Source organism: Dendrobium catenatum, unplaced genomic scaffold (assembly GCF_001605985.2).
Source record: "Dendrobium catenatum unplaced genomic scaffold, ASM160598v2 fragScaff_scaffold_998, whole genome shotgun sequence".
In the NCBI taxonomy this organism is placed as follows: Eukaryota; Viridiplantae; Streptophyta; class Magnoliopsida; order Asparagales; family Orchidaceae; genus Dendrobium; species Dendrobium catenatum.
The window spans coordinates 1,224,553-1,249,540 of record NW_021319460.1 but is presented as its reverse complement, the minus strand read 5'-3'; the positions used below and the strand labels follow the sequence as shown (position 1 = coordinate 1,249,540).

Here is a 24,988-nt window from a genome sequence, read left to right as displayed (position 1 = left end):
TATTAATATTAAAATAAATTGATTAAATTTAATATTTATTTAATATTAAATAATTTTTTTAGTTATTTATATTAAAAAAACTTGAACCGGCCGGTTTTAAAAAATCGGGATCGATTCATCGTGATGAACCAGCGATTCTTGCCAGAACCGACCGGTTTGAAGCAAAGCCGATTTTCAAGATAAACCGAACCGACCTTCAAACCGATTCACGGTTGAACCGGTCAGACCGGCCGGTTTGGTCCGATTTTTAAAGCCCTAGCAAAAAATAAATATCTCTTAGAGATGATTGGATCTATAGCATGTTTACCATTGATTACTCAAAACATTACGGGTGATGCCATCCTCACTACATGGTATCTTATAAATAGGATGCCTATAAATGTACTTCAGTTCAAAAAGCTACAATCAATGTGATTTCCAAAATTCTTTAGAAACACTACATTTGTTCCCAATCATGAACCTGATAAAAATAAACATGATCTCAAAGCCCTAAAGTGTATCTTTCTTGAGCATGGGGCCAATCAAATGGAATACAAATGCTATTTCCCTTATTAAAGCAAATTAATTGTATTAATGGGTGTTCATTTTTTTGAGAATAAATCCTTTTTTCCAAAAAAAAGTTCCTTTAATTAGAAATAGAAGAATAAGAAAATTTTAATATAATTTCCTCTGAAATCGTTCAACCCACTATTACTAACAACTTTTAGACCAAACGACATTGGGTTTATTGAAATTCTTCTCCCCTCGACCACACAACATTCCACTAAACAATGTGTTTACTCTAAAAGGAAGAATCTACAAAGAAGTGCAATCAATCTACCTTTCGAAACTTGTCAAGACTCCTTCCTAGACTCGGTAAATTTTCAAAATCAATTTTGTTATTAAGGTACTTAATATCCTCAGGCAAGTGTGGTAGAATATGACCATCTATCCTTAAAAAAAAAACTTTAAATCTCCAACCACACAAGATTTAAAATTCTATAAACGATAGATGACACCCTTAATTATAAATAAAGCAGAGAGCCATTGATAAGGAAATTAAAGATCATAGCTAAAAGGATGCCGGTAAAAATTATTCAAAAACTCAATGATGATATCCATGTAGGATGTAAATATGTTTTCACCATAAACATCGATCTGCTGGATTCATCAAAAGATATAAAACACAGTTGAGTGAAAAGGAATTCACTCAAACATATGTGATTCGCTATTCCGAAACTTTTTTTCATATGGCAAAACTTGACACTATTCAGACCCTCCTGTCAATGGTAGACAGCATTAACTAGCCAATTTAATAACTAGATGTAAAAAATGTTCTTGAATGTGACTTAAATAAGTCTGCATGGATACACCTCCAGGAATCCAAAGACTCGGAAGGCAAACTTAGTCCGCAATTTGGAGAAATCTATGTATTTGCTCAAACTATCACCTCAAACTTAGTTCAAAAAGTTCACAAAAGCTAGACTTGATTGGGATCCAATTAAGCTCCTTTGATCACTTCTTATTATGCAAACACAAGTATGGTAAGCCAACCATACTAATTGTTTAGGCTTATAACATCATTATTACCTGAGATAATAATATGGAGATAAGTACTCTGAAGAAAAAAAATGGGGTAAGAACTTGAAATTAAAGACCTTAGGCATCTCAAGTATTTTCTAGGAATGAAAATCTCTAAAAACAAATATGGCCTCATCATTCTCTAAAAGAAACTATATTCTAGATCTCTTAAAAGAAACTAGCTTAATTAAAAGCAAATTGGTAGATGCAACAACTAATCCTAACATTAAATTGAGCGATGTTAGCACCACTTCTCCAATCAATAAAGAAAGAAATCAAACGTTAGGGGGAAACTCATCTATTTGGCTTAGACTAGGCTTTTCATGGCCTTTGTCGAATTTGGTAAATTTGTTCATATATTGGTGCAACCAAAAAAATTACATTAGGATTGCAAACTAAAAGTCTTACTTATCATAAACATAGACAAACACATATATAATATAACAATACTAGAACACAACACCTTACAACTTATATTAATTAAGAGAAGAAATATATAGATGGGTCGGGAACCGTGGATAAAGAAGAGGTAGAAAACCGAGACGAAATAGTAGAGGGAAAGGGGAAAGGAGGCTAGATTTAGAACAAACCAGCAGGTTTTACATTCCAAAAATCATCACATACTCTCATCCTAAACTGCCACAAAACGGCTTCATATCTTGGAACCGCTGGATCGCTCTCCAATGGATAAAAATTTAAAGTTGTTCCAAGATATGAAGCCTCCATTGTTTTCAAATGGTGGACCCATAGAGGCAGAATATTGGGTGATGAGGATAGAGAAGATTCTGGAGGGTATGTCCTGCTTAGAAGATATAAGGGTTACTCTCGCTGCTTTCGCCTTTGATGGTGAGGCAGAAAGATGTTAGCAAAGCCAGCTACAAGAGACTTTTGGAGGGTGATCCAGCAATCAAGTCTCATAAGGAGAGTTTTTGAAGGTGTTCTGAGATTGGTATGTACCCATGTCAGCTAGAAGACAGATGTAAGATAAATTCATCAGATTTGTATAAGGTGATAGAACTATTACTCAGTATGATGCCGAGCTCACTAGACTTTCCATATATGCCTCGCATCTGATACCCAATGCAGAAGAGAAGTGACATCGTTTCTTATCTAGCTTAAAGGATATCATTAGGCAACCTTTGATTCCTTTTAGCATTGAGGATTATTCTACTATGGTAGAGAGGGCCCGAAGGATAGGAGTAAGACTTAGAGTAATTATTTGGCAATCATAGTTACTTTGTCTTTCTTAGGATTTTAAGGTGGGAGAGGAAAGGCATTGAAGGGTAAGCGACAAATTTCATAATTCAAACATTCAAGTGAGTAAACAACTATATTATGGTAATTTCATCATTTTAATTTTTATTTGTTATTGTAATTAATTCATTTTACTGCATTTCAAATGATTACATATTTTATATCTCGCATATTATGTGATTCAATATATTACTGTATAAGACATATGATAGAACTTAGTATTATAATATATGAATATGATATGAATGATATATTGAGGGATTGCATGTACATGTTGAAATGATGGAGCTCACCTCTTTATGGCACTAGCTGGGGATGCAGTACTCATACACGTTAAAATGGTAAAGGTTATGGAAAAGTATAAGGTAAAGAAGTACCTTCATTGGTACTAGACGATGGCTCTTGTGACGGTTGTACTATATATGAAATGAGAAAATTACGAATATTGATATGATTAATATAAATTGAATATGAAAGGATATGGATTTATGATTTATGTGTATGTTTAATAATGTGTTTATAACAAATCAAACTTATGATATGTTTAAATGAAAGTGGCATTTAGCATATTACTCCTACTTTGAATTACTGTAGTTTAGAGGCATGTTTTACTTACTAAGCTTTGACTTGCTATTAGTTGTTCAAAAAAATTTCAGGTATAATTTTAGGATAATCAAATTAGTAGAATTGGCAGAAATGTCTACCATAGACGTGAGGCTCAAGAAGAAATGTATCTATGTTTATTATATTAGTTTATAGATATTTTGAAGTTTAGTGGATCTTTCAAATTTATTGAGTTAGTTTAAGGAAATTAAAAATTTGATCTAGGGGGCAGGTCGTGACATCTTTTCTATCTTTTTAGAGGTTTTTTAGATTGTTAAGAGGAACTCTCTATTGATCTTAATGATTATAAATAGAAAAGTTAAGCATAAAAAAAAAATAATCAAATATTTAGAACTTATCAAAATTTCTAATTAAATGTGAATTATTTCCTTGTATTACTTTCATCTTTCAAATTTTGGTATATACATGAGGGTTATTTATTTCAATCAAGTGTGATACAAAAAATTTTTTTAGCCGTGTATGAGTGATAGAACAAAATTATTCTAAGATCAACATATTCATAATTCAAAGAGAGGTATAATACAAGGAAATTTGTAGATTTGATTGATGATTCAAAAAGAACTCTTTGAAAAATATAATATACTTCATCCTAAAAGAGCCAAACGGAACTTATTTAAATATTTAGGTGAAGCAGTGTTGCTAGAAAAAATTACTTTGGTCAATATGACACATAATCTTAAAGAACAACCAGACAAAACCCTTGTATTACAAGGAATACTAAAAAAAAAAATAACAATAACATCAAACTTTTATCCCACTATATGGGGTCTGCTACATGAATCTTTTTTCTCCAATGTGTCATGTTAAAAATCAAATTCTCAATTAAATCTAATAAAGAAAGGTCATTTCTAAATTTTCTATCCAAGTCTTCTTAGGTCTATCTCTAATTTTCTTAATATAAGTTGAATCTAAATTATCTAATACATCTATACTCTCCAAACCAAGACATCAGAAGGCTATTGTTTTATGTGACCAAACCATCTAAGGCCACTATCTCTAATCTTATCTTTCACTAGAGCTACTCCAACATTTTCACGTACATGCTCGCTTCGTATCCTATCTCTAAGAGTAAAGCCACTCATCCGCCTAAGCATCCTCATCTATGCAATACTTTAAATACATTGAGATTTTGTGACCATCTCTCAATCACAATGCTTCTGTATAGGGGTGTCAATATTTGACACGACACGAAAACCCGACCCGGACCCGACCCGAAAAATTCGGGTTGGACCCGACCCGGTTTCAAAACGGGTCGGGTTCGGGTTCCAGAAATCAACCCGTTTGAAAAACGGGTCGGGTTCGGGTTGACCCGACGGGTTCCCGCTGCGATCGCTCCGCTGCGACGACCCCGCGATCAGCTTTTCCGGGTCGGGTCGGGTCAACCCGGAAACCCGCCGGGTCGGGTCCGGGTTGGCATTTCCGACCCGTTTACATAACCGGGTCGGGTTAGGGTCGACCCGTTTGAACCCGGGTCAGTTCCGGGTTCGACCCGAACCCGACCCGTGACCCGAAATTGACACCCCTACTTCTGTAACTAACACACTAAGATATCCCCTCTATCACACTCATCAAATAAACATCTCAACAATGCTTCACAATTGAGACAAAATATCATCATTGCTCTAACTGTCACATCTAGATCATAAGGTTGTTCACTTTAGAGATGATAAAGGACCAAATCCAAAAAAGTTGTACTTGATATTGTCCAAATTTGGTACAAACTAGCACCAATATCAAGGGACCCAAATAGGTTTAGATTTACTCTACATTTGACAGAAATAGCTGCCACCAACCAACTAAAAGTGTACTCTTAAGGCACATGTGGATTTGCAAATGCAATTTGATGAGCTTATCATTATTAATGATCCTATCAGATTGAGGTGTAAAATTTGAATGCCTCTTGACTATTCAATACATTTGAGATTAACTAGCCATTATTTCTAGTGTACTAAAATCCTACATAAACAAGTTCAATAATAACAACTTACTTAGTTCATTCTTCTTACCCCACTCCCCATATCTCAATCATCTTGCCTAGTGCATGTTTCCTCTAATCTCCATGGCCAATATCATCCTGAATTTTTTTTCATAATTCTATATTCCAAAAAATTTAGAAAGTCTATTCTACCAGTTTAACAAGACGGCCATAATAGTTATTTAAAATATTAAATATTCTACAAATGTTAGTTATGTTATTTACTGAGCATTGAGACCTAATTGCAATTTTACAAAATAGTAACCAAGATTTTAATTGACAGAAACTTCAATTTTTATAGAAATTTATAAACTCGCATACTAAAAAAGGATTAATAACGAGAAGAAAATATCAACAAATTGCCATTATGCCAACTATAGCAAGTGCGGTTTAGGAAAAAAGGCAATAATATGAATGTCATGACCCATTCCATGAGAGGAAAAGCCTAAGAATTTTCCAGCAGATAAACAATGTTGCTTGTGCGACCATTTGACATTTCTTCATGAAAAAGTACAACCACCTTCCAAACCTAATACATACTCGATGTATGTTTGGAGTGTGATTCAAACAGGTTTAGCATAACAAAGTAGAATGACAAAATGAGAAGAAATAACAACATGTTTACCTTTGAAGGATGAATATCCACCGTGAGAATGCCTGGCTTGTTAGTCCGATGAAGGGGATGGCTGGATACTTGAGTATATCTTTCCAAAGCATCAATGGATGCCAATGTTGGTGGAACCTAAGATATTATAGAAAGAGAGAGAGAAAGATTAGACGACAGCTCCAAACAAGCAAGGCATCCTTAATATTTGAGATTTGTTCCAGCACAAAAGAGAAACTTTTATTAGAAAAGAATATGAAACCAGAATTTAACCTCTTTCAATTATATTCACTGGTCATGTATTTCTATCCTCTAAAAGTACTATAAATGTTGAAAAATATAAGTTATAAATTAAAAAGAGCTTGGTATGAGTATTCATGAAAACAATATTTAACTTAAAATTACTAAGTACCTGACGCTTTTTCCTCTGTCCCGACAGCATAGAATTACACTCGGTAAGTTCAGTGATAATGGCAGAAGTGATGCCCGGACGAATTCTTTTCCCGTCAGGACCAAATTCATCCTCTGCAGCTGCAATAGTAGTTAAAAACCAATTACTTTTCCATTCAATATTAGACTTCAACCATGATAAAAGAATACAAACCTCTTTTCCCATTGCTAACAATGGCATTGTCATTTGCAATAACAGCAGATGATAAAGGAATTTGTCTCTCAGCTTGAGCTAAAAGCACCCTTGCTTCATCCCTTTCCTTTTTTAACCTTGCTATTACACGGCAAGCAGCATCATGCTGACATATAACTCCACTTCTTAATACGCATATATGTATATTAAGTGAAAAGAGTAATAGTTACGGTGCTATTTAAGTTGCAAACAAAACTAAAGAGGAAACAATAAAATAAAGTAGGAAAGATGGAAAGCATCTAGCTGTTAAACCATCAAGGGAATTTCATGTGATCAAATAAAGGAGAACTTTCGCAACAATTAATGAGTGTAAAAAAAAGTATAATAAGGCTCTGCATGCCTAGGAAGACTAAATGTACAGAACAAAAAATTACTTCAGAAACACTCATTTAATTATGAATCAAAATGGCATTACAAAATCTTTTAAACGCCAATGGATACTGAAAATATTACAGGAAGACTAAATATACTAGACAAATATATGCATTACAACGATGATCTCACTTATGAATCAAAACAGCACTTAATAAAATGCATGATATGAAAAATACTACCCAAACTTCTAGATTTAAATATATAAGCATAATTTACAAAAACAACTACTGTTAATGGCATATCGCTAATTTATTGCAACTTCAAAAGCTCAACCTACTGAAAACCATACATTGTTGACAAATTAATAGACCAAAAAACAGGCGAAGATTTAACAACAAAAATTCACTTTTATAATCACATGGAATAAAACCATATTATAAATTACATTTTATTTTGGATGGATAGCGTGGCCTGTGTAAAAAAAAATTCTTCACACAATCAGTAACTGCCAAGAAATTTGAGCCAGCACTTTATCAAGAATAAAAAAAATACAAGTTTAAAGTATCTGCCATTCATCTTAATCTACATAATAAAGTTGACAACCAACAACAAAAACATCATCAACCAGCCTTTATCCCACTATGTGGGATCAACTACATGAATCATTTTTCTTCAATGTGTTCCGTTAAGAATCAAATTCTCATTTGAATCTAATAAAGAAATGTCATTTCTAATAACTTCTAACCAATTCTTTTCAGGTCTACCTCTGACTTTCTTAACATAAGTTAATACATCTACTCTCCTAACCGAGTCATCGAAAGGCAGCCATTTTATGTGACCAAATCATCTAAGCGACTCTCTCAAATCTTATCTTCAACTAGAGCTACTCCAACCTTTTTTCACGAATATGCTCGTTTTGTATCCTGTCTGTAAGAGTACAACTACTCATCCACCTAAGCATCCTCATCTCTACAACAATTAACTTAACATTATGCTTCTCTTTTAATGACCAACATTTTGCACCATAAAGCATTGGAGGTCTCACCACCATCTTAAATTGTCCCTTAAGTTTGAGGTGGACTTTTCTATCACACAATAAGCTCGATGCATTCCTCCACTTCAACCATCCAACTTGAATTCTATTAATAATATCCCCATCTATTTCACTATCACTCTGAACAATAGACCCAAGATATCTAAAATGTGTACTCTTATTAATAACTTGATTGTCCAAAGTCACAATCCCCCTACTAGATCTATTACTACTAAAATTACATTCAATATATTCGGTTTTAGATCTACTCAAACGAAAACCTTTAGACTCTAAGGTTAACTTTCATAATTCAAGATTACCTTCAACTCCCTGTCTCCCTCTATAGTTTTATCAACAAAAAGAATATCATTAGCAAAAAGCATACACCAACATGCAACATCTTGCAAACGTCTAGTAAGAACATCCATAACTTAAGCAAAAAGATATGGACTTAAGGCTGATCTTTGATGTAATCCATTTGAAATAGGAAAATACTTGGTCAAACCACCTTGCGTTTAAAAATAAGTAACAGCTCTTGCGAACAAATCCTTAATGACTTGAATATAAGAATTATTAACCCCTTTCTTTTCTAGAACTCTCCATAGCACTTCTATTGAAACTTTATCATATGTTTTCTCTAAATCACTAAATATTATATATAGATCCTCCTTATTCTTTCCATACTTATCCATCAAACCTCTCAATAAATATATAGCCTCCATAGTAGGCCTACTCGGCATGAATCCAAATTGAATTTGAGAAACATTAGTATCACATGTAAGTATGTAACCTATGCTCCATAACTACAGAATAATGACAACCAAAAAAAGAAAATGGTATAAGTTTAGCTAAAAGAAAAATCCTGTGGTTTGCAGGGTCTGATGAGACTTTGATGATTGCTAAAGCAATTTATAATGGAATTCAATTTGCCCTTTGTTGAAGGGACTTGGGACAGATAATGTTGGAGTCACGATGTTGACAGCATTGCCATGAACTTCATGATTTTTTGTTGTTCTTAATTTGTAGTCAAGATGTTTTTTGTGTATCTTCTAGCCGTTGTCATGAGTTTGTCCTATCATGTGAAAACAACTGCACTAAAATCCATTCGTCTTCTTGTCCCTATCAACCTCATAGTTGAATTTAGTTCCAAGGGCTACGATGGAGAAGTTATTAGTCTTAGGAATCATTGAGCATCATGCAACATTACATTTCTCATGTTTCTGCTCTTCCAACCTCAAAGAAAGCCTCACAAATGCTAAAAAATGGTTTCATGTTTCACATTCTTCGAAAAGCATTGTCTAAATTTTAACTTAGGGCGAGTAGAAACATGTATACTCATTCTCATTCCACTATCTTCTTCTATTGTTGCTTATCTTCTGGGCACCTCCAATCTATTTCACTAAAAATGTCAAATTGTTGCCAATAACAAGTTAAAGAATTGATATATACTATGATAGAGTTTTCATCTTGCCATAGATCATGAAGAACTCTTCCGTTCTCAAATATTTTGGAGGTATTGTTAACATTGGTATATAACTCTTTTGTCGGCATTACAAATTTCTTTGATAGTTTTATAATAAGTAATGTTTCTCTTCAATTTCATTTGTCATAGAATTTATTAGCCATGCAATCATTGTACTATTTAGTATTTTCCACTGTCCATTTATGAAACTTGAGGTCATTAATTTGGTGCATGAGTTGCTCATATGAGATAATCACTACCTTGCCTTTCTCAAAGACAAATACAATCACTAATTAAGACCATTGGATAAAGTTCTACCCATTAAACTTGTGGTCGATATAAGAAAGACAAAAGGTGTCTAAAAAGGTGGTGACTTTGATTAGGATACACAGATTAGCACTAGATGTCACCTCATAGTAGATGATTTCTCTGGTACCAACTATAGGAAGAGGCTAAGCAAGAATGAGCGGGAGAAAATAGATGGAAAAAAATATGAAGAAGAGATAAGAAAATTACTCTAAATATCATGTAGAAATATGCAGAGGACTTTCTTGATTCAATTCTTCAAAAATTCTGGAGTACAAATTTGGTATAAATAGAGGAGATGATCCATGATTCTCAGGACATCAAAAATACTTACCTGAATAAAACTAACTCAAAAAGAAAAAAGAAAAAGATGCGATCTGAATATTTGAATTAAAATCATTGTAACATTAAATGAAACATAAAGAAGTGAAGAGAAACGCCATGGACTGGTGATGTAGATGAAGCAATCTTGAAAACTTCTGGGACAAGTGCAAGCCACAGACAGCAAGAACTGTAGACATCGACAACAACCAATGCATCCTTGTCAGTTACATAAAATCAGGAACAACCTACACCTTTCTAATGAGTTTCCTCCTCAAGAAATTATAATGCATCCTTCAATACTCAAAACACTAACGCGTAACCAGAGTTCTGCGTAAATTAATATTTGGCAATACCCCAGCAACATTATGCATGCATACTCCAGAACATATGCATTAAAGGTAATGCACTTAACAGAACTTTCCTTCAATGTTCATCTCCAATCAAAAAATTGCAGCTAGCAGCAATAATTTTGTAAAAGCTCAATGTGGAAATGCTAATAATCTTGTACAGCTATCATGAAAATTAAAAGTTTCAACTATTATTAGTCCATGTTACGAATAAAATCTAGAGTGTGTTCTCATGCATTCAATCAACAGGCATATAAGCCCATATGCACAGTGCATTTGTTTTGTCCTCGACTGAAAAACAGATTATTTCAAGTAATTTACAAGTTCTTAACATCACTCGTGTTACACATTGAAGCACGCAAGAAAGTGCCTGTATGTTAAATACCTCAAGAGGAAGAAAGAAAGCCATATGAAAAACAAAATACCTGATACAAGGCATGACTAAGTTCTTGCCTTGCGGTATGCAACTGCTGCTCCAAGGCAAAACTAGATAACATTAAAGCATCCCATTCCTGCCATAAAGACATTTTGCGTCACATAAGACCATAAAAACATTATGAATCCAGTAAATAAAAGTTAATCCAGATCATCTGAGCAGAGATGGGATTATTTAAATTCATGAATTTCACAACACAAAAAATGCCAGCATTGACATTATATAAAAATACAAATAATTGCACCAACAAAAGAAATGATAAGTTCAACCTTAGCAACTAATTTAAAGTATGGCACTTCGGCAGGACCAAAATGAAAGAAACCTTCAAAATAAGAAAATAAAATGCAATAACATTTTCAGTATGGAAGTTTCATTTAGAAACAGAAGTAGAGAAATAGGTATAAGGAGATGATGATGATCATGATCACCACCATCTCTGATAGATAGAAATATAGACTAACAACACACACTGCTACGGTTCTCAGTTTCACATATTCAAGTTTTTCAATTTCATAATATGCCCGGATGCATCACAAAGTGTCTAAGAAATAAAGGTAATAAATGGCCTGCATATTCATGGTCACAGCCATGGTTTAAAATTGCGTAATATGAGGCTCGCCTTAAAGCCCGCCTTTGCGCAATTCCAGTAAAAAACGCCTCGAGTTTTTTTTATGAGGCTTGCACCTCAACTTGGTTGAGGCCCGCCTTGAGGCCCACCTCGCCTCACTGGCATGAGGCTTACACCTCACGCTATATATATATTAAAACTTACATAAATCTTGAAGTAAATGCCCGACATTGGACTCTATAGGAGAGGAGGAAAGGGAGAGAGCAGTTCATCATAATGATGATTCAAATGAATAACCCCTTAGTAATGACAGTGCTGATGACTTATGAGTTCTTATGTGATATGTCATTGCTATTTATTTTTGGAAATTGGAATTATATGTTAATGAAAAGAATACTGGGATTTGAGAAAGATATAATTTTGAGTTGAGCTATATTTCATGTTGTCTTTTTATTGGGATATTTTGATTTCACTTCATATCTTATATTTTTTTATGTTTTATATTATTCACTCATTAGTATATAAAAAATTTATCATTTTATGTTTACGCAATCTTTTGATTTTGAGGCTTACGCCTCACCTCACGAACGAAAAACGCCTCAATAACCGAAAACGCAATTTTAAACATTGGTCACAGCAAGCATGCAGCACATAATCCAAAATTCCATGCTCAGGTTAACATAATAAATTTGTGAAAAAGAAAAAATAAATAACAAGATATTGCAAATCGATTCATCAAAATTTAGAAAATTGAAACAAGGGATCATCTGGTCATCATCATCGTTAGCCTTCATCCAAACTAAGGGGTTAGCTTTTATTGAATAAGGGTATTTCAAAATACAAAAAGAATTAATGATTGCTAATACACAAAAAGAATTTAAATACACTACATGAATGTATTAGAGCAGGAGAAACAAGAAAAACTTTATGAAAAAAGCAGATTCAATAACGCCTACATTCTGAAACATGCCAAGCAATCCTGGGATACTTGCAGCCTGCAAAGGTCTAGGCTTCACAACCTGCAAACAACAACACTAAATTAGGGTATAAAATAAGAACAATTAAAAAATTAATCTTTAAAATATTCAGATAAAAACCTAGCTATAGCTTTGTCGCGAGCCTGACATAATTTTACTTAGCATTACCAGATTTTATTCTAAATGTAATACATTTCAGTAGGTAAGTACCTGCGAGTCCGTATTGACAGAAGATGCTCACCAACCTATTTACTATATTCTAGTATTGTTTCCGGTTTAGTTTATCACATGTCGAAATACCCCTTGTCTACCTTACATACAAGGTACTGATGACATGGATTTGGTCTCAGAATTACAAAGCATCCATAAAAATAGGTTTAGATTTAACTCATCTAAAAAAAACTAAATTCAATTAAGGCTAATTCAGAATAACTCAGACATCTATCACCGCGTCATCATCTTTTTCCAAGAAATTGCAAAGCACGCCAGCGGCATAAAACTTTTGGCGATCAAAGACTTGAACAAAAATCAAACCATGCAAGTTCATATGTTTTAATGTGGCTGTTTCACGTGGGTATTACTGACACTTCATTCTATGGTTTGTTCCAAGATAAATTAACACCCCAAAACAACACCAATAAAACACTTAAAAAAAACTGAAAGTTCTAATTCAGCCAGAGCATCAAGTTTCAATAATTCTCATCCTACAAGATTCAAATGGTGCAATGTCGAATTTTAGCAGAAGTTAAATCAAGCAGACTGCTACTTAGTTTGATTCACTTAAGATTAAGTCAACTGGAACGATAGCATAAATCAAGCAACTTATAAGATATATCCTCTCCATTCAACATGAGAGAAACTAGGAAGAAAAGATGCTAAGTAAAGGGTATATCCTGCCACACAAAATCCTGGAGTTTGGCCTTGTTGGCTAAAATCAAAGTATGACTTTCATTTCTGAACATGCCAATGTGGTACTAAGTCCTTCAACCATCTAAAGACAACATTACATGATGCCTACAAACCTAAAGACCTATTTAAAGAAAGAACACTTATAAGTCCGACATAAAGATAGAAAAGCCTTTTTGAGGTAATCTAACAAATAACAAATGACCAAAACTTAATAAAGATTAAAAATAACGGCAGTAGTGCATTCGTGATTTGCTGCACAAAGCCACCATTTTATGTCTGCAAAAATTTGCAGCAGAAGTTACCATCATCCAGCACTAACCATCCTCAAGTTTCATCAATGAGCTTAGGTAGCCACCAGAGTTCAAAAGCTCTGTTGTCAAGCTTCATTTTGGCAGTATATATTTCCATAATCCTTGATAATTAAACTAAACTAGGCATTTAGGTACATTATTTTTCTCAGTCATAATATGCTTGTTGTTTGCAACCAATCTAAGGATAAGTTAAATGACCTCTGTAACTGAGTTAATGCCAATTGCCAAAGATCATATGCAACCAAAATAGTAATAAAATTTATGCCTCACCTTTCTTGCAAGAAATGCAATATCATTGGCCTAGATTTTTTGCAAAACATTGAGGAAGCTCTTTAGTTGTAAGTTTTTTAATATCCGCATGCCTAATTTTGAAAGTTATTAGCTTTAATTGAACCAAGTTGATTCTTTGGATTATTTTGCATTTTCAAAATGGCCTAAAATTAAGAAAGCCCCCATTCTTAACTTCCAAGTGTAAATCAGAAGTGATTCACCAATGTAGGTCATGCTTCAAGATCTACATAATCTAAGAAATATCTATGATCATTATTAAAATGTACATAGCAGGCATTTTGTATCATGATCTACAATTTAAATTTTTGAACAAGACCTTAAAACCCCAATTAATCAGCCAATAATAGTATGCAATGAGTATTAGAACAAGACCCCTTCATTAATGAGTTAAGCATACTTTATCTCATTCTTTTCAGAATCAGAAAAGCAACCTTGCCTCCCAAGCTAGATTCCTAACCCATTACCCAATCACAACCCCTACAAGTCTGAAATCTGGCTTCTTCAGACAGATTTGAGGAGCAAAACAAATAAACTCGAAGGAAAAATACTTAAAGTATTTCAATCTTAATGGCTGTCTTTCCAAGCCTTGTCCCGAAAAAAAAAAAAAAAATTCAAGATACCTCTATGCAAAACAAAATTCATGGGCATAGACAGTGTGCACCTTATTAATCTTCACAGGTAAGATGTCATCCATCGAAAGCTCCTCCTTCGTAACAGGGCACTTTCCATAATCCTATAACAGAAACAAGAATCAAGTATAGCTGAGAAATGAAAGAATTTTATGTAAATGCAACGCAAACCAACAACTGGCCTTCAAAGCACAAAATAAGAAAATTGCTGAGTAAACTAAGACAAAACCCTATACAAAGAATACAGCAAAAGGACCTATAAGCCCGAAGCGATAAGGAGAGTGTAGAATCATATAAAACATACAGCAATATGGCGTTCGATCAGCCTGCGCTCATACAAAAGCCCGGACTTCTTGGATATCACGGGGTCCTCCGGCACTTCGCCGGAAACTAAAAGAAACAATAACAAGGACGCGTTTATAATGAAACCGAAGCGAACAAAAGTAAATAATGTCAAGCGTGAAGCATACTCGCGCAGATCATGGCTGCCGCCTCTCAGGCTCCTCCACTCCGCCGTCGATCGATAGAATGAAGAGCAGGACCGCGGGTTTTGGGAGGGCCGAGAAATGGACGAGAAGCTAAGGTGAGGAAGGGCAGCCAATAGAACAAGTTAGGGTTTGTTAAAAAAAATAAAGACAAAGAAGAGAAACGCTGTGCCAGCCTTGCCACTCCTTTATAACTCATTTGACTTACAAGAGTGAAGAGACTAATGTAGAACTCAATGAGAATCTCAAATTTGTTAAATTTTATAGATCCTATTTTTATACTTATATATGTAATTACTTATTAATTATTTTGAAATTTTTATATGTATTTATGATTTAATTTTTTATTTTTAAGTGTGGATTTATTCAAAGATTATAGCTATACTTTTTTTATAAAATATAATTTTCATTCGATTGACTTAACATATTATGAAGTTAGAATAATGCAAATATTTTTTAAAATATGAATCACATATGCTTACTTTTCATCAATGAATTTAATGGAATGTTTATGTTTTTTTTCTTAAGTATACAAATTGAAAATATGAGATTATTTTAAGAAAAAAGTTAACAGGGTGCTCACTAATGTTTTCGAGGAAAAGCTTAGGCTTCATTTCGGACATCTTACTTATTATTTTGTTTTTCATGTCATAACTATAGTTTTCATTTGGCTAATGCTTTTTATTTGCTTTCTTTTTTTTTTTTTTTTTTTTTTTTTGGTAAGAAGCTACTTTTAGAAGTAGCTTTCAAAAAAGCTAATTTTCCTACAACAATTTTATAATCACATTTACAAAAACATTATTGAATGTGTGTGAAATTTTTCATAGTCGGTGTGTAAAGTTTTTCTTTTTTACCATCCAATTCCTTTTGGATGGTTTTTTATTTTTATTAAACTCATTTCAATTTTGAAATAGTAAGTGAAATTAACTTCGACCATCAAAAGTGAAATTGTTAAGATTACATAACATTATCATCCAATTATTATGATGATTGAAAAGGATTTGAATCAACAGTATGTAACATAAGTATACATGTTAAGGATATGTTGAAATTTAATATAAGGATATAATTTTCAAAATATTAATATTGGAGGTATTAAAAAGAAATCCAAAAGTAAAAAAAGGCAAAAAAAGGCAAGGGGCATATCAACATGAGGAGAAATTATTCTGTGCGAATACTGGACGGTCCAGAGACCAACCAGAACGCACCACATCACCTGGTACATAGTGGTACCGAGCAAAAAAGTGATGTGTTGTGTTCTGGTTGGTCTCCGAATAATTTTTTCTAACTTGAGAGATCCTGGATGTTCAAAAGGAGTATATTCTAAGTTAGATTATCTATTTTAAGATAATTAGTCTATCAAATCTATATTAAAGTTGGCCATATTATTAGAAAATGGAACTTACTATTCCATATTAGTGATTAACATACCATTAGACTATACCCCTCTACATAATTCTAATGTGAAAAATATGATGAGACTTATAACTTGGAACCTCAATGAGGTTAGAAAGCCCAACTTTGAACTTATAATCATGTAAAGAAGGGACAACCAACTGGACCTATTCAAATATTTGAAATTCATAATGTCAGGGTTTTGATGCAAATGCAAGATAAAAGACAAATTATTATGTGTGTAAGCCTTTTATGATCTATAAATTTGTAAAATTGTTAAAATAAAATCGCGATGAAATCATTGATCCTTGTTAGGAAGCATTGTTATTGACACCAGAACATTGTCTCATCTAACTTTCTAACTTCAAAGGTTTGACCATCTTTACATAGCAATGCACGTACCCTTCAGGACATCCTCGATACGAGTATGTTGCTATAACTCTAGTCTTATCACTTGCCTCGATCTTCATCCCAAAGTTGTTAGTGATGACGGTGGATCATAGGAATTGCTTAAAATTGACTCCACCGTGGAAATAAACACCAAAGCCTATTAAACTATTCTATCATTTCTATCACCTCACCATCATTTCATATAGTCTTGAAGACTTTAGGAGAAGTAACATATATGATAGTGTAACTTAAAGTCATGGCCATGAAGTAAGCCATGGACAAATCATCTCAACCTTTTCTCTGAAATAAAACAGTTAGCTAGATCCTTCTCATGTTTAATTTTTTTTGTTTGTGATCTTCATATCTTCTTCTCTATTGACTTCTAACTTCATTCCAATATCTCCCAATCTTAAATATAATAAGAAGTCATTCACTCTCATTCACCATAATATTCATTTACCTTTACTTCAATTTAGTAAAAATTTGCCAAAAAAACATATAATGTGTTAATAATACATCGTTCCACAACTTAATCGATAAGGTAGAGGAACAAAAAAACCTATGTGGAATACCAACGGAGCTAGAGCTTGCGACTTTGATAGGAGCAGGGGCTTCCGCTCTAGACGTTGAAGAAGAATGACAAGTAGCAGAAAAAGATTTAGGTCATGAGGAATTTCATCACAGTTGGAGCTTGTGACTTTAATAGGAGCAGGAGCTTTCACTCCAAAAGATGAAGAAGAGCAACTTGAAATGATTCGATGGAGAAGATCGTATATTAGAAGTTCACTAGGGAATGAGTTCTCATAGGCGCCTCACATAGACAAAATAGAGTGGTAGAAATGAATCGATAGGGAAGAAATAGGTGTTGGAAGTGTATTTTAAAAGTTTTAGGTGTTAGATATGTAAATTGGCAAATTTCATGTATTATGTATGTAAATCCCCCTATATTAAATAATAAAAAGATACAAAGATTAACAAAATTTCCATCAAGAATATTGAATGAAATACACAAAACAAAGTAGAAGAAAAATAAGAGAATTAAATTTACATATTCACCTAAACAGCAACCAAAATTCATCAAGAGTTACAAATCACAACAACAACAACAATGAACACAACCTAAAAGGTAAACGAAACTCCAATTAGAAGTTTGAGACAAGCTGACTCATTAGCCTGTTAGGCCTATCATGAGAACATGCTCTTGTACCGTCTGAATCTCCCAAATTCACTGGGGAGCCTGAAACAAAGAAAATGCTTGAAAATAAACTGGAATCATCACAGCCAAAAACTAATATCTGAAGCAGTTGGAAAGGATCAGGAAAACCCCTCTGCTCATCATGGATGAACATAGAGGGGTGTCAAAACTTGTCGACCACGAAAATTCTGGGTTCGGATCAACCTATTTGCCATATAGTTTGGTTTCGGGTTCAGGTTCAAGATTCCGACTCATTTTCTAAAACCGAGTATGGTTCGAGTTGACCCAGCAACCCTAAATCAACTCGTGTTGACCCGGAAAGGTGAAAACCTAACCTGCGGTGCTGTCCGTGCTCGCCTCAAACTCTCGCCAGTCACCAGTTGGGTTCGCCTAAGGACTCTCGCAGCCTCTCCTCACATCCGGAGTATGAACCTGCACTGTGCTGGCACTCTCGCGGTCTTGCCTTGCATCCGACATTCGGTGTCGGGTCTATTTAGTCTTGTCTCGCTTGACCGCACCTGCATCCACATCCGGCTCCGGCTCAGTCACGGTAGTCGGCACAACACAAATGCATGATACATCGCCGCAGCTAGACAACCACGTCTGGGCTCACGAGTCAGGTCGGGTGAACTCGATAACCCGCGCAGGTTTGATCAAGATTGGAATTCCTGGCCCGTTTGCAAAACCGAGTGGGGTTAGGGTCAACCCGTTTAGATTGGGTTAATTTGGATTGGACCCGAATCCGACCCGTTTTTACGCCCCTATGAACATACAATCACACGTTAATGTTCATACCAAACAAAGAATAATTCGGATCCAACAACTCATGAGCCTCCAATCAAATCAATACATATATATCCCTCAAAAGATGAGAGAAAAATTAAAATCAAATGTTAAATTAAAAAGTCGGGGTTTGGAGCACGGACTGCACAGTAACCTCTGCTTTCTGTGCTCCTGTGCTTTTGTAAGGAAAATAAATTTCTTTCAAGGAGGGCTAGGGGACAGAGGGAATGTTGCCCGCTTGCTCCCCTGCTACCCTCAACGAGCTCGATCAACAATATTTAGATCTGAGACAATAATACAAGTCATCGACACAATCAAATTCAACACAAAACTAACAAAATCATCAAGCTCAATCCACACATTCAATACTTCATTAGCAATATAGATCTCAATGCCAAGCAAAAGGAAGCGTGTAAGCAATTATTAGCTTTCCACTAGAATTTCTAATAAGCCCACCACACCATCGACTTCATAAGAAACAAAACAACCATCAGATCGAATTAGTTTGAACTTTATGCTTAATCCACACATTCAAGAATCAAGACTTCGTTACTAATATAGAACTCAATGCCAAGCAAAAGGAAGAGCATAAGCAATACTTAAACTTCGTTTGGGATGGCTTTCTTACTGCTTCTTAAAGCAGATTTTTATTAGCAACAGCAACACAACTGCATAAGTTATAAATTGTATTTATCTAAATCTGTTTTAATCTGTATTGCCTACGTGTAGCCATAATAAGTAGAAATATTATATATACTCCTGTACTCTGAAAACAGATCAATAAGACAAATTATTCTCTTCCTTCTCTGTGCATTCTTTCCTCTCTTCTCATCTTATTATAGCAATCAAGATTCAACATGGTATCAGATAGGTACACCTAACTCGGGACCTATGGATTCATCGTGTTCTTCACAAACATCTGGATCAATGGCTCAAGAAAACTCTGATCAATCCGGCATTTCTGCGTCCCTCAAATTTGTTCTTGCTAATCTCAAGAACTTTGTTCAATCTCCTCTGTCAACCGATGATTACCTGGTATGGAGATCGCAAATTCTCAAAATCACTAGGGCGAATGGTTTTGAATCGTTCTTGGACCCGCTGGCCCCAATTCCGGCCAAAAACATTGCCGGATCTGACGGAAGCTCCATTATCAACCCTGCTTATACCAGCTGGATTCTTGCCGATCAAAACATCGCGGCGGCCATGTGTGCTACAATCTCGTCCTCCATCCTCCCGTATGTGCTCGATCTTGAGTCCACCGCGTCAATTTGGATCACGCTTCAAATGAGATTCCAATCTACAAATCGGTCACGCGTCCTTCAACTCAATAACGAATTGCACAACATATCAATCAAGAATTCAACTATGACGCAATATCTCGCCGACATCAAATCCCTTGTCGCAATATATTACCTGACCTGACAACCCAAACAGAAAAATTCATGTTCACGTTAAATGTCTAATAAACGGGCTCGATTCCGGTCCACAATTTTGACTTGTTTAATCGATGGGTTAGGTTCAGATTGACCCATAAACACTATAGTGGCATATATATTTTTTTCATAAATCTTTTTTATTTATTAGTACGTTTTTCTTAGTTTTGATCAACAAACTTAAGTTCTATGGTTTAAAAGTTACAAATTTATTTCTTTATTCAAAATGGATTATTGGGTCGGCCTTGGGTCATTCGGGTTTCCAGTTTGACATGTTCGGGTCTACCTTTTTTGATACATTTATTAAATTGTCAGGTTCGTGTCAACTAACTTCATATCAGACTTGAATCAAATCCCTTAACTTATTTTGACAAATCTACTCCATATAGACTTAGCAACAACAATATTAATAAAAAAATGCTTAATAAACTCCTCATTCCAACAACAAAGACATTTAGAAGCCAAACAAAAGCCCTTCTTTTATAAAATAATCTCAACATATACAAAGTTCTTCAACAGCTTCCAACAACAAATGGAAGCATTCAGAGAAACACTTTTATGTCAAAGCAAAGCATACCAACCTTTACTCTTTTTGGATCTAATATCATTCGCATAACATATTAGATATTTAATCATATATTTTATATTAACAAATTATAAAAATATTTCTATAGCATATAATATCCTATTTTTTAATAAATTAATCATATATTAATTCCTTCATCTTAGTCATATTTTAAGTTGACATTTGTGCTTAATAGTTGACAATTTGCTTTAAAAAAAAAGACTAAGGCTTCGTTTGGGACGACTTTCTTCTTGTTTTCTTAAACAACTTTTTAGCACAAATATTTTTTGAGTTTGAAATTTTCGTACTATAAAGTCGTTTAAAAAAACAGTAAGGCTTCATTTGGGGCAGCTTTCATACTGTTTTTTAGTACCAAAATTTTCTTTGAACTAAAAATTTTTGTATTAAAAGACTGTTTTGAAAAGCAATAAGCAAGCTGTCCCAAACGAATCTAAGTAGATTTCAATGTTTTACTTGAGGTGCTTCATGCTTTCTCAATCTTTTAGTTATCAGAATCTATCTTTATTGACTTTGAGAACAATTTGTTACATATAATATTTTGTTTGAATGATTGGAAGCAAAAAATAAATTTTATTTGCAATTATTAAAAAAAAAAGTTTCTATCTTTATTACATTGAGTTTGTGTTCCATGGAACAGTGTATAAAAAATCAAAGCTTGTTTGGTTTCAGTCACAGTCTCTAATCACCCTAAGATTTGAACTTGTTTTAATGAAAAATTGCATTGAACCCCCCACCAAACTAAAATTTGGCAATAGTAGGTAAACCTAACTTGTTTAACATTTTCCTATAAGGTGTTGTGATCTTCGAATTTGGGGAGTGCAAAAGAGTCTAAGTTTGAATACTTGGTCAAATTTGATTTTGCCATTAATTTATTATAAAAAATATATAAGCATTTTTTATTTCTCACATATTTTGCTATATAATTATTATCACACTTTTTGGTTAGGAGTACTGTTAATAAATGACATGCCGAAAAATCTGGCACAGACTCAACCCAAAATTTTGGGTTTAGGTTGATCTGTTTAATAAGAGGGTCAGGTTTGAGTCCGAAATTTTGACCCCTTCAATTAGGGGATTGGGTTTGAGTTGAGTCACAAACTCAATAGTTATCCAATTTCGACCTGATATTAACCCAATTATTATTTTCTCTTAAATTCTATTTTCTCGATCAGTATGCTCTTTTTATTTTTGATCAATTAACATAAACTCTGCAGTCGATAAGTTACAAATATATATAGTTTTAAATTTAAATGAGTTATTGGGTTCGGTTCAGGTCATTCAGGTTGTCGACGGATTAGATTTAGGTATACATTTTTTTATCTATTTATTAAATCACTCTGATATAGGCCGACTGGGTTTAGATCGAATCAATTTTGAGTTGGACAATAACCTGACTTGTTGAACCATTTTGAAACCCCTATTTTTATTTATTATTTTTCAAAAAGAATAAAAGCCTTTATCAAATAATTTAAATATAAAACATAAAGCAACTTATGAATATCTAAACAAATATGCAAAAAAAAATCAAATATTTAAAAAAAAAATCCAAACCAACCTTTACTCTTTTTGGATCTAATATCATTCCCATAACATATTAGATATTTAATCATATATTTTATATTAACAAATTATAAAAATATTTCTATAGCATATAATATCCTATTTTTTAATAAATTAATCATATATTAATTCCTTCATCTTAGTCATATTTTAAGTTGACATTTGTGCTTAATAGTTGACAATTTGCTTTAAAAAAAAAGACTAAGGCTTCGTTTGGGACGGCTTTCTTCTTGTTTTCTTAAACAACTTTTTAGCACAAATATTTTTTGAGTTTGAAATTTTCGTACTAGAAAGTCGTTTAAAAAAACAGTAAGGCTTCATTTGGGGCAGTTTTCATACTGCTTTTTAGTACAAAAATTTTCTTTGAACTAAAATTTTTTGTATTAAAAAATTGTTTTAAAAAGCAATAAGCAAGCTGTCCCAAACGAACCTAAGTAGATTTCAATGTTTTACTTGAGGTGCTTCATGCTTTCTCATTCTTTTAGTTATCAGAATCTATCTTTATTGACTTTGAAAACAATTTGTTACATATAATATTTTGTTTAAATGATTGGAATCAAAAAATAAATTTTTTTTGCAATTATTAAAAAAAGTTTCTATCTTTATTACATTGAGTTTGTGTTCCATGGAACAGTGTATAAAAAATCAAAGCTTGTTTGGTTTCAGTCACAGTCTCTAATCACCCTAAGATTTGAACCTGTTTTTAATGAAAAATTGCATTGAAACCCCCACCAAACTAAAATTTGGCAATAGTAGGTAAACCTAACTTGTTTAACATTTTCCTATAAGGTGTTGTGATATTTGAATATTGGGAGTGCAAAGAGTCCAAGTTTGAATACTTGGTCAATTTTGATTTTGCCATTAATTTATTATAAAAAAATATATAAGCATTTTTTATTTCTCACTTATTTTGCTATATAATTATTATCACACTTGGTTTAGGAGTGTCAATAAATGACATGCCGAAAAATCTGGCACGGACTCAACCCAAAAAAATTGGGTTTAGGTTGATCTGTTTAATAAGAGGGTCGGGTTTGAGTTCGAAATTCGGACCCCTTCAATTAGGGGGTTGGGTTTGAGTTGAGTCACAGACTCAATAGTTATCCAATTTCGACCTGATATTAACCCAATTATTATTTTCTCGATCAGTATGCTCTTTTTACTTTTGATCAATTAATATAAACTCAGTAGTTGATAAGTTACAAACATATATAGTTTTAAATCTAAATGAGTTATTGGGTTTTCTATTTATTCAGGTTGTCGACGGGTTACATTTAGGTCTACATTTTTTATCTATTTATTAAATTGTTCTGATCTGGGCCAACTGGGTTTAGATCAAATCAATTTTAAGTTGGACCATAACCCGACTTGTTGACCCATTTTGAAACCCCTATTTTTATTTATTATTTTTCAAAAAGAATTAACGCCTTTATCAAATAATTTAAATATAAAACATAAAGCAAATTATGAATAATTTCAATAAATTATTATTATTTTAATATTTGATGGTGATAGAGAGAGGATAACTCTTCCAATACTTTCTAATTAAATAAATTTTTTTCTTATTAAATTATATTCTTTAATAAATGGTTTTTTTATTTATTTTAGGAGAGATTTGGACCCTCACCTTTATTTTATTTGAATTATTTGCTGCTCAGCTAACACTATTGTTAGGTTTAGTTTTTATTGACTGTTTATGTACAAAGATGATTGAAGTTGATATTAAGGTCTCATTTTGGGCGATTTTTTATTGTTTCTTAAAGCAATTTTTTATTATAAGTTTTTGTATTAAAAAATTATTTTAAAAATCAATAAGAAAATCGTCTAAAAAAAGCCTAAAATTTTGACAAGATTTGAAAAAATTTGACCAATTAGGCTTTAAGTAATTTTCAAAGTACTCTCTTTGGTCTTTATTTTTAGCCTCTCACATAAAAACTAATTCCTCCAACAAAATTATCTACCATTTATATTAGATATATGAGGGCTTTCTTACTGCTTCTTAAAGCAGCTTTCTAGTAACAAAATTTTAATTTTTGTGCTAAAAAGTTACTTTAAAAAACAGTAAGAAAGCTGTCCCAAACGAACCCTTAATCTCTATGAGGTAAAGGAGGCTAAGGCTTCATTTTAGACGACTTTCTTACTGCTTTTAAGACAATTTTTAGTACAAAAATTTATTGAGGTTGAAATTTTGTACTAGAAATATGTCAAATGAAGCCTAAGTCATAAACTCAAGTTGATGGCACCCTCTACCCTATGCTTGGAAAAAAAAAAAAAAAAACAAGAGCGTCATATTTATCATATAGTAAGAAAAATTATTTAGTATATTGATATCCTAGTTGCATAAATATGAAGATACAAGATATAATTATGAGGAGATATTTGCACCAATGTGCATAATCGAAGATTGATGTATTTGCCTATATCATTCTTCATTTGGGTCATATGAAACATCTTAGTGCTTATTAGGTTAAGATTCATTCAAAATAAAATTATTCAAATAAGCAACTCTAATTTATTAATTAGTCTTAGGCTTCATTTGGTACAACTTTATGCTACTATTTTTTTCCTGCTTTTGGTACGATTTTCTGGAGAT

General features: G+C 33.2%; 1 protein-coding gene across 2 annotated transcripts in view; it reads right to left on the bottom strand.

Annotated features, from left to right (window-relative positions):
• Positions 1–15,217, bottom strand: part of LOC110106686 (pre-mRNA-processing factor 19) — a 35,714-nt gene extending 20,497 nt beyond the window's left edge. The window contains exons 1-8 of one of the 2 annotated variants that reach the window (XM_028697792.1): positions 15,039–15,217; positions 14,873–14,958; positions 14,601–14,672; positions 12,408–12,470; positions 10,873–10,959; positions 6,622–6,766; positions 6,430–6,542; positions 6,039–6,155 (exon numbers count right to left, since the gene is read on the bottom strand). In XM_028697792.1, the coding sequence (XP_028553625.1) occupies positions 6,039–6,155; positions 6,430–6,542; positions 6,622–6,766; positions 10,873–10,959; positions 12,408–12,470; positions 14,601–14,672; positions 14,873–14,958; positions 15,039–15,051 (696 nt within the window). In that variant the 5' untranslated portion in view covers positions 15,052–15,217. Of the gene's footprint in view, positions 1–6,038; positions 6,156–6,429; positions 6,549–6,621; positions 6,767–10,872; positions 10,960–12,407; positions 12,471–14,600; positions 14,673–14,872; positions 14,959–15,038 lie in introns of both variants that reach the window. The other variant, XM_020836658.2, reaches the window with a different exon arrangement.
• Positions 15,218–24,988: the final 9,771 nt, after the last annotated feature.